This window comes from Rutilus rutilus (genome assembly GCF_951802725.1).
Source record: "Rutilus rutilus genome assembly, chromosome: 5".
Lineage (NCBI taxonomy): Eukaryota > Metazoa > Chordata > Actinopteri > Cypriniformes > Leuciscidae > Rutilus > Rutilus rutilus.
In genome coordinates, this window is record NC_140213.1 from 20466448 (window position 1) to 20477471 (window position 11024).

At 34.0% G+C, this 11024-nt stretch overlaps 1 protein-coding gene and 1 long non-coding RNA gene across 2 annotated transcripts; both read left to right on the forward strand.

Annotated features, from left to right (window-relative positions):
* The first annotated feature begins 1055 nt into the window (after positions 1-1055).
* On the forward strand, positions 1056-2326 carry LOC311290474 (piggyBac transposable element-derived protein 4-like). Its single transcript, XM_084408964.1, has 2 exons — positions 1056-1633; positions 1763-2326. Exons 1-2 carry the CDS (start codon positions 1091-1093, stop codon positions 2138-2140), a joined length of 921 nt encoding a protein of 306 aa, XP_084265090.1. The 5' UTR covers positions 1056-1090; the 3' UTR covers positions 2141-2326.
* A 1645-nt stretch (positions 2327-3971) lies between these two features.
* Positions 3972-7554, forward strand: LOC311290477. The gene is made up of 3 exons (XR_014627388.1): positions 3972-4061; positions 5579-5604; positions 7079-7554. It is a non-coding gene; the product is annotated as an uncharacterized lncRNA (long non-coding RNA).
* Positions 7555-11024: the final 3470 nt, after the last annotated feature.

Below are 11024 nucleotides of genomic sequence, written 5' to 3' on the forward strand. Positions count from 1 at the left end.
GGGAGGGCTGCTAAAACCAGAGAACTTGATTGACCATGTCTCACATTGGCATGTAGGGTCTTGCCCAGGTGTAAACAGGTATGAATTAGCACATCTAATTGCATGCAGCTTGCTCTCAAATGAGAGGTAATTCCTTTTGTGCTGAGATGGGTAAAATATCACTGCACATAGCCTACTACTTCAGTGCCCTCAAGAATTCTGTGGTGTACGAACCTCCTTTCCAAGAAAAGAAAATGCAGACAAGACTCACCACTCGGCAGGCCTTGGAAATGATCCTGAGTGAAGTAAACCCTTGTGACTCAGATGGAGAAGACATAGAACTTCAGCCGGATTCGGACTCAGAGCTGTCTGATCTGTCTTCAGGTTAAGTTTCATTTCATATTATTTCCTATTTCATTTCAAACCAGTAAGTGGAAAACACCAAAAAAGCAGAGTGGAGTGACATAAATATTTACTCTGCCTTTTTTGTATGGTCCACTTTTTTGTTTGTACTACTTAGCAGACATTCACTGCCATCTGAAGTGCTAAACATTATTAGTTGTTTCTTTGCTTTAGTTGTATCTTTTTATTTAGGAAGATATTTCAGACATTATTCCGATACAGAGAATAAGGAGAGACTGGAATTATTATTAGTATCTATGCATGCATTTGTGATATCATTTGACTTTTCCATTGCTCACAATCTGAATTTGTTCACACTGCAGATGAGGAGACTGCTTCTCAACCAAAAAAGAGAGCCCGTTTGGGGACTGACCTGACAGAGACAGCGAAAGATGGCACAGTGTGGCGTGAAGAACAGGTGGGGACGTGTCTCCCTTTCACCCCAATAAAAGCATACGCTGCAGATGGAAAGCCAACGGCTAAGGCCAGGAAAAGTATCTCGAGTCGCCTTCAGCGCTTCCTGCGTTTCATAGCATTCAAGAATGGGACTATTCAACATGCACAGGAAACGGAGCATGTTCATTGGTTCATGGCCCTCCCTGAACTAATGGCATTTATTGCAACTGTCATCTTGCGGGGGCTTACCAAGGTTCCATCACTACGTGACTGCTGGTCAGCAAACCTGGGAAACCCACATATCATTGGAACAATGCCGCGAAACCGCTTCCAAGACATCATGCGACACCTACGCTTTGATGACAGGTCCACCCGGAGTGATCGAGCAAAGACTGATAAGTTTACTGCAATTTCCAGTGTGTGGGGATCATTTGTCACCAATTGCATCACGTCCTACAACCTTGGTCTACATATCACCATTGATGAACAGCTTTTCCCGTCAAAGACTCGCTGCTGTTTCCTGCAGTATATTGCAACTAAACCTGACAAGTTTGGGATCAAGTTTTGGGTGGCTTGCGACCTAAAATCCAAGTACATTTGTAATGTCCTCCCATATCTTGGCAAGGACCCTAGTCGTCCCAGTGGAGAGAGACTGTCTGAAAATGTAGTGATGAGGCTGATGGAACCATTCCTAGACAAGGGCAGAAATGTTACCACGGACAATTTCTTCACATCGCTGTCACTTGCGCATAAACTTCTTAGCCGGAAAACCACCATCCTCGGCACAGTCAACAAGATTCGCCGGGAAATCCCTCAATCTGCTAGACACACAGATCGCAATGAATTCACCACTCAGGTATGTTGCAGGTCTTTTGTGGTTCTATGTTTATGTGTTTCTAATTTTCAGAATCAACACCGCTAAGTGTGTCATTGTGTCATTGTGTGTAAAAGTGCTATGAAAATAACAATTTATCTTATTTATTAGGTGTTTTCAACCACTGCTGCTACGCTGACGGCGTATGCGGCCAAACGGAAGAAGGCCGTCTACATTCTTAGCAGCGTGCACAGCGTGATTCAGACTGATAATACCACCAAAAGGAAGCCAAACACTGTCACCCTTTACAACACCACAAAGTGCGGCGTGGATGTGATGGACCAGATGGTGCGGGAGTACACTGTCCGCACAGGGACACGGCGCTGGCCAGTTGCTGTGTTCTATAACATGATTGACATGGCAGCACTGAATGCACATGTCCTGTATCAAGCATGCACCGGAAGGCAGGAAAGATGGGTGGACTTCCTGGTGGAGCTTGCAAGAGAGTTGGCTAACTCTCATATGTGTGCGAAGAAGGCAAGAAAATAACAATTGCTTCGGACACAACCCTCCACACCTAGCCCTGGAAAAAGAGCCATGTCAAACACCAATGCAAGAACAATCATGCCACTGTGCGATGTGTTCACTGCTACAGATACACATGTGGTAAATGCAGACGGGAGATACCATGGCAGTGCCAGGATTGTGAGTGATTGCTGGAATGTACTCACTCACTTTTTAATATTATTTGTAAATATGTGAACAAATGGTTGGTTTCTTTTTTATTTTATTTTGTACTGTTTTTATCAATAAATCTCAGCAACAAAGGAAAAAAAAACATGTGTGTTGATTTCTCCCTAAGATGGCAAAGTGAAACACAAGTTTCCTTGAAGTGGCTCAGCATGGCCCCACATCGTTTACATAACAAAAGCAACTGTTCACAGCTGATTAAGGATATTAGCCTAAAGCCTTCCAGCCCATCGGCTGTCCTGTGGGTTTTATAGGTAGAAAAGCCAAATGGCTGCTCTCTGGGACTTCTAGTGTTAAGCGCTAGCACTTGCATATTTGCATAGCATTTGCATATTGTTTATCTGCTTCTATTGTTCTCATTTGTAAGTTGCTTGGATAAAAGGGTCAGCTAAATTAATGTAAATGTAAATGAGACTTATTAAAAGAAATGTTAAATAAATCGTTATTTATTTGAGTTTCTGAGAGCTACCAAGCTGGATAATATATACACACTACCGGTCAAAAGTTTTAGATCGGTAAGATTTTTAATGTTTTTAAAAGAAGTATCTTCTGCTCACCAAGGCTGCATTTATTTGATTAAAAATACAAACAAAAACAGTCATATTGTGAAATATTATTACAATTTAAAACAGCTGTTTTCTATGTGAATATAATAGTTAAGTGTAATTTATTCCTGTGATCAAAGCTGAATTTTCAGCAGATACTCCAGTCTTCAGCGACACATACTTCAGAAATCATTCTAATATGATAATTTGATGCTCAAGAAACATTTATGATTATTATCAATGTTGAAAACAGTTTTATTTTATTTTTTTATTTCATGATGCTATGATGAATAGAAAGTTCAAAAGAACAGCATTTATCTGAAATTGAAAGCTTTTGTAACATTAAACACTACCCTTCAAAAGTTTGGGGTCAGTAAGAATTTTAATTTTATTTTTGGGGGAAAGAAATAAAATAAATCAATACTTTTATTCATCAAGGATGAGTTAAACTAATCAAACGTTACAGTAAAGACATTTATAATGTTAGAAAATATTCTATTTTAAATAAATGCTGTTCTTTTGAACTTTCTATTCATCAAAGAATTTTGAAAAAAAAAATGTACACAACTGTTTTCAACATTGAAAATAATAATGAATGTTTTTTGAGCATAAAATCAGCATATTAGAGTGATTTCTGAAGGATCATGTGACATTGAAGACTGGAGTAATGATGTTGAAAATTCAGCTTTCATCTGAGGAATAAATGACATTTTAAAATATATTGAAGTAGAAAACAGTCATTTTATATTTTCATAATATTTCACAATGATACTTATTTGTTTTTTTGTTTTTTTATATAAAATAAATGCAGCCTTGGTGAGCAGAAAACTTATTTTAAAAACATAAAAAATCATACCGATCTAAAACTTTTGACCAGTAGTGTATATATTAAGAAAATATTATTATGAAAATTATTATTTTCTTCATAATAATAATAATAGCATAAGCATGATCATTCATAAACTGGGGGTGGCACGGTGGCATCGTGGCGCACTAAAACAGTTTGCGACCATATAGTTTGCGGCATTTTGCGACCACCGTTAAAGAAAAAAACCCAAAGAAGAATCGCCACGATATACGCCACACCGCAACGTCACCTGAAAGGCATATCAAGCGAGACTGGAGACACGTTGATATCCAGAGACGGCTTTTATTGAACGAAATCCCCGAAACAGGTAAGTACAAAAAAACATTAATTTGATATGTTATTCAGTTGACATCAGATGAAGTGAATTAAGTCACATATGCCTCTTAATACCTTGAAATACTTATTAAAACGGAGGCATTTTGCGCGGGGTCGACAAACGACTTGCATACAGACTAAGAAATGTGGGAAAAAATTTCAAATTTATCGAAACAAAACTTTGTGCTTAAACATCTGACCCTCCGTTAAGTTTTTTTCTGGAGCACGTGTCTAATCTTTAACAAAACTCAGCAAACAGAGGCATTTAAGCAATATATCTTTATAATATAAGTGTCTACTTTTAAATGATCGAATTCTAAACTAATATAAATATTTCTGTTTATGTAATTTGTATAAAGAGAGAGAGATGTCCGTCGTTCTCTCATCTGCTAACGTAGGCCTAATATGTGAACACGTGAAGAGCGCGCGCTTTTCAAGCAAATGTTCTGAGGCAATCCATGAAAACCTGTCAAAAACATATACAATTTAATCAGATTCATGTACTTTATGTTGTCTTGTGACGATATTAGGTATACTTATTGCGTAATAGTAAGTTAATATAATGTTAATCTTGGAAAAATCGACCTCAGAAGTGGATTTTCACTTCGAGGAGCATTGGATCCAGCTGTGAATAGTAAGTTATTCTTATGTGCTAAATTGTTCTAATTGCTGAAATGTCTGAAAACCGCTAAATGTGTGTTTAAATATAAAATCACGACATTTAAATATGTATTTGTAAGCAATGTATAACTGCAAATTAAAATGTATATGCTCTATATTAATGTATAATAAAAATCATATGTTACAGACGAAATATGTTTAGACAATTTTCGTTTACTAGTTTTGGGTAGATTATAAATTTTTTACTGTAAACTAGACTAAATATACTATATATTTAGTCTAGTTTAAAGTAAAAATTGTATAATCTATCCAAAACTAGTAAACGAAAATTGTCTAAATATTTGTCAAAAATAGACAAACAGTTTTGGATAGATTATAATTTTTTTACTGTAAACTAGACTATATATTCTTTTGTCAAAAATAAAGTAGGTAACGTTTGTTCCAATTCAAATCCTTTGAAATATGTATGATAAAATGTATGCTTTTACAAAGAAAGATTACACTTGAAATATTGTTAAAATTGTAATTTTGTTTGACTTATATGTGAAAACTAATAAAATGGCAAAACATTTATATTATAAACAAAATCTTACCCATTAAATTATTTTTTTATTGTGTTTTATTAGTGACGAATTTGGGGAGAGAATAAATATTCCAAAACTTTCTGAAAATACAGTATGAGAATTAACTGTGTGTCCTCTTAGCTAAAATGTTTTCTGAAATACTCTTAGAAAAAGTCTTAAATGATATGCCCATTAATTTTAAGAGTTTATCCTAAATTGGCACATTTTTAGTCATAAGATATTTTTTTTAATACGGCCCCTGATCTGTATATTTCTGTATATAAAATAGTTGTAGAATTTGAAATATTCTTTATCTCTTTTTTAGGTTGAAGCAAGACAGAAAAAAAAGAGGTAAGTTTATGTTGAAGCAGAAAACCTTTATCATATGTTGTTTCTCAAACGAAATCAATTGTACTAGGAACTAGTTTGGTTTGAGCACAAACTAGGGCTGCTCGATTATGTAAAAAATCATAATCACAATTATTTTGGTCAGTATTGAAACCACTATTATGTATCTCAAATACATTAAGGCCCAGTTCCAGGAATGCACTAATGTTGTTGGTAGTACCAGTTTGCAACAATTATTAGTTAACACTAAGTTGTTAACACTCCGGAATAGGGATGGGACAATTACCGTTTTCACTATAAACCACAATAAAATGTATTGACTGTTAGTAATATAGTTTAAAATTGAATTATCATTAAAGGGATACTCCACTTTTTTTTGGAAATAGGCTCATTTTACAACTCCCCCAGAGTTAAACAGTGGACTCTTACCGTTTTTGAATCCATTCAGCCGATCTCCGGGTCTTTATAAGAATGTCACATTGACTGGTCCCATTGACTTCCATAGTATATATTTTTTCCTATTATGGAAGTCAATGGGACCAAAAACTGTCTGGTTACTGACATTCTTCTAAAGACCTGGAGATCGGCTGAATGAATTCGAAAGCGGTAAAAATCAACTGTTTAACACAGCTATAATTTCAATTTATTCATATAGCCTACATCATTGCGTGTTTTACGTGACATCTGCATGTTAATTCCATTTGCATGACTGAATTCGAGGATGCGCTCTGCAAACGGGACATACCTATATCTGCATGGATGGTCTATGTTTCCTCCTTTTAGAGCCACATTGCGTCCACATTTTCAGCAAATTGGATATCTAACCATGTGTTTTTCCTACATCTAAAGTATATTCACATAGCCTAGCCTACTGGCCATGGTTCGCTTCGTAATAATTCGAGGGCGTTTCTCTTTTGCACGTTTGTTCTCCTGCCCTTCAATCAATGTAGCAGTTTCCGGAGCGCGATTTTTTTTTTTTTTTTTTTTTTTATTATTATTTTTTTAACTTTGTAAATTATTATTATAATATAAATTTTTTAACAGATGTGATTTAAAATGTAGCGAAGTACAATACTTCAAACAAAACGTAAAATTACAGATTTTAAAACTACTTGAAAAAGTAGAAGTACACAAAAAAACTACTCAATTACGTAACGCGAGTAAATGTAATTTGTTACTTTCCACTACCCCAACATATTCTAGTGTCAGTGTTAGCAAAAATATTGCAGTCTTACACCTTCCTAACATACAGCGAAGCGAGTATCTTCATCCACTCGATCTTCAGTCAGGTGTATGCTGCCATATACCACACCAGTCACCATGGATCTGTGCAGTATTGCCACTTAGTTGACAAACTTCTCACCTGGATGTTTTCACATAAAAATATTGTATGTGAAGTCATTGCAATGTAACACTGGTTTTCTATATATATATATAAAGATTTATATATTTTTTTGTTTTTGTTCCACTCTTGCAGCGGCTGTCTTGAAATGGGACGCAAATGTGACTGAGGCTACAATCAAGCTCCATGCCGCAGACCACCTAAAGCATGCGCCGGGAAGGAAGGGAGGGGGAGGGCACACGGGTTTAAATATTCTATAATTTAGGGGATATTATTTTAATTTTTTTGTTCACTTGCCGTTTAAATAATTAAATAAATTGTATTTATTTATCAGCCTGTTCAGCGCTGAGAAGAATGGGAGGGCATACAGGGGTGGTGAAATTTTGTGTAGTTAAGTGGAAATTATATATATTTTTGTTCACTTGCTTTTTGTTCATTGTTTCAAATTTGTTTTAGTAATCAGCCTGTTCAGATTTTTTTTTAAATCATTAAAGATGTAAAAAAAAAAATTGGCATTTCAAACTATTTATTTATTTTTTTGTCCTTTTTAATAGATCAGATGTCATTTATTTCCAATAAGGATACTAAAATGTATTTGCATATCAGGTGCGGGGATAGGTCATTTATTTACAATTTTAAAGCAGTAGTGCACACTGCTTTCACTATGACTCGAGTGAGTTTTATTGTATACCATGTGGTCATCCAACCTTGTAACCTGATGAAGGTTTGATGACCAAAACATGGTTTAATAAAGCTAATAGGGTTAGAGGATAAGACAGGCCTCATTAACAATTAAAATAATACAGTTGATTTGTGACATCTGAAATCAAGAAATGTGTCAACAAATTGTGTGAATGTCCTCTAGACATCTGTAGGTGACATTGAAATGACTTAAAAACTTTTATTTAGAACCCTGTAAAGATGTTGGACGTCAATAATGATAATTTAAAAAGTTCAATGTGTACGTCAATAGTGAACGTTAAAAAGACGTCTAAAAAAGACGTTGCAAAAACTTTCATTCTGGCTCCTCAGTGGACATCTTCTGAACGTTCACTTTTTATGTCACTTGGACGTCCATAGTTAACGTTCAAAAGACGTCTAAAAAAGACGTTCGTTCTGACTCCTCAGTGGACATCTTCTGAACGTTCACTTTTTATGTCACTTGGACGTCCATAGTTAACGTTCAAAAGACGTCTAAAAAAGACGTTCGTTCTGGCTCTTCAGTGGACGTCTTTTGAACGTTCGCGTTCTATGTCACTTGGACGTAAACGGTGAACGTCAAAAAGACGTCTAAAAAAGACGTTGCAAAAACTTTCATTCTGGCTCCTCAGTGGACGTCTTCTGAACGTTCACTTTTTATGTCACTTGGACGTCAATAGTTAACGTTCAAAAGACGTCTAAAAAAGACGTTCAAGCTGACTCTTTTTGGACGTCTTTTGAACGTTCACTTTTTATGTCACTTGGACGTCAACATTGAACGTCAAAAAGACGTCTAAAAAAGACGTTGCAAAAACTTTCATTCTGGCTACTCAGTGGACGTCTTCTGAACGTTCGACAAAGACGTTGTAATGACGTCGTTTGGACGTGTTTGTGCTCAGTGGGATTGTATCTTATTTATAAAAAAAAAGTGTACTGTTATTTTACATTTGAATTACAGCTTTTTGTACCTGAATACCTGGAAATCTTAAAACACTGTTTATTTCAATCATATATTTGTTCAATTGTATCTATATTTGCGATTGGTAATTTTTTTATTTGTTCTCTTTTAATTACTTAGTGTTTACTTATCTTTATTAATGCTTGAATGTATATTTAGTTAGGCTAGTTGTTTTACTATGGTATTTTTAAACCACAGGCAAAATTTTCCAGTGCAATTGCTCTTTAGCCTGTTGATTTTTGTTCTGATATTCAGCTTCAATTAAATGTTTTGTAATAAGACTAAATGGGAGAATTTTTTTTTTTTTTTACCTCATTGGAATTGGTAAACACAAATAAAATTGACATTGTTAAAATTTAAACGATGGTATAATATACACTGCGGTACATGCTTGGTGTTAAAATGTTAGTGCTCGTAATGATCATAATCAGGTCATGATTCCAAATTAGATCTCTGCATGAGGTTTTAAAGTGTCAGTTCCTTAATATTCTTTCTGTAGTTTATGTCATTAAGATAAAGTAAAAAACTTGCTGCTCTTGGCAGTATAACTTAAGACATGAAATTTTTTTAAATAAAAATCAATGTATATTTAATTCATGCATGCACAGATTACAATTCTATTATGACTTTCATTCTATTGTTATATTAACTGATACTGAAAGTAGGGTAATTTTTGTTGTATTTTTTTGTAATTTGCTTGTATTGTGAAAAAAATATTTATTTTAGTCATCGACTCAACTTATTCAGAATACAAATTAAGATTTTTTTATACTTATTACAATTTTAATGCATGTGTTTGTAGGGATGTAACGATACCAAAAAATCTAGTTGTCAGTACTGATACCAACAAAAGTATTCGAGACCACAGAGAAAAAAAAATGTGTGTAATACACTGTGTTCGCTTTGGTTGAGTGGTCATTGACTGAAGATTGTCTCTCAGAGAACTTGCGAGTACGTTATAGTTTAAAATCGCTTAAATTTATAAATTGGTATGATGTAAAACGATGTGCCATAAAGTCATGTGGATACTATGAAGCCAGTTGTGCATTTTGAGAGCACAATATATAAAATATATAATATTTTTTAGGGGTGTTACAATATATCGTGTTACAATATATTGCAATACAAAAATGCAACAATATGTATCGTGGATAGTGACAATTTGTATCGTGGATAGTTCACCCAAAATAAAAATTTTAATTTAAATTGAAGTTAAAAATTGAAGTTTTCAGAGTCAGTACTACATTAAACTACAATATATTATGTTGAATATAATGTATAATAATGGGGGAATATTAGTGGGTCCTGATAATACTTATGTTATAAGTCTTATGTTACCAGTAAAAAGTGGCCTACATTATTTTAAATATATCTAGGCAGTGACAGAGTGCAAGCATATTCGTCTAAAATAATTCTGTATTTTCAGGTTCAGAATCATGAATATATTTATTCTGGTGTCACCATTGTCCAAGCCTATTCATTTACACCCACAATGTTATATCAAATTTAGCATTTAATCAACATTAAATTTTTTCTTAACCTTTTATTATATGTCTTGGAGTATCGCAATAATATCGTATCGTGAGTTCAGTATCGTGATATGTATCGAATCGTGAAATTAGGGTATCGTTACACCCCTAGTATTTTTGTAAAATGTAATGCTTTTGTTTTAATCAAATTGTGTGTGTGTTTTTTTTTTTTTTTTTTTATGTTGCAGAAGACTGAAACCTGATTTTGAGGTAAGATGTTACTTTTTTGATAAAATATAGTTATAACAGTCAATAGTGTATAGTATAAGGAAACATTTGGATAAAGTTGTGAATGTTTTACAACAGGGCTCCAGACTAACTTTTTTCACCTCCGTCCTGGAACCGCCCTGAAAAATGATTTGAACCGTCCTAAAGTGAATGTCAACCGTCCCAAAATAAACATTGTTTAAACAACTTTGTTATTATCATCTATAGTTGTTAGCTGTTTGTCACATAATAAAAACACCATTAAAATGTTTATGATATATATTATTATATTTATTTAGCTCCATTCAAAGTAGTTATCTGTAAACAGGTAAAAAACAGATTAAAAATAACAGGAGTTAAATGGTTTTTTCTATTCATGCAGAACAAATTTTTTTTTTTCTTTTTTTTTTTTTACATATAAAATTAAGATAAAAATACATACAGCTCAAAACGTTTTTGAGTTGGTTGGATTAAAAAATAACAAATAAATACTGGTGACTAGCCTTCGTATCTCAAAAATATCATCATTCTTTATTCTTTCAAGCAGCAGCAGACATATTTATTTGTATGAATTAAATATAATGAATCATTATTAAAGCTATTAACGAGCAGTGAATGTTTTTCTCTTTTTCTTTTGTTGCTTGATCAATATTAAGGACACAGACCGCATTAGGTTTATTACCCACTG

Bases quoted from the DNA above. Each gene is read 5' to 3' on its own strand.
- LOC311290474 (XM_084408964.1), top strand. From the start codon at position 1,091: ATGCCGCGAAACCGCTTCCAAGACATCATGCGACACCTACGCTTTGAT. The intron at 1,634-1,762 runs GTATGTTGCAGG...CTTATTTATTAG, and splicing joins GCAATGAATTCACCACTCAG to GTGTTTTCAACCACTGCTGC.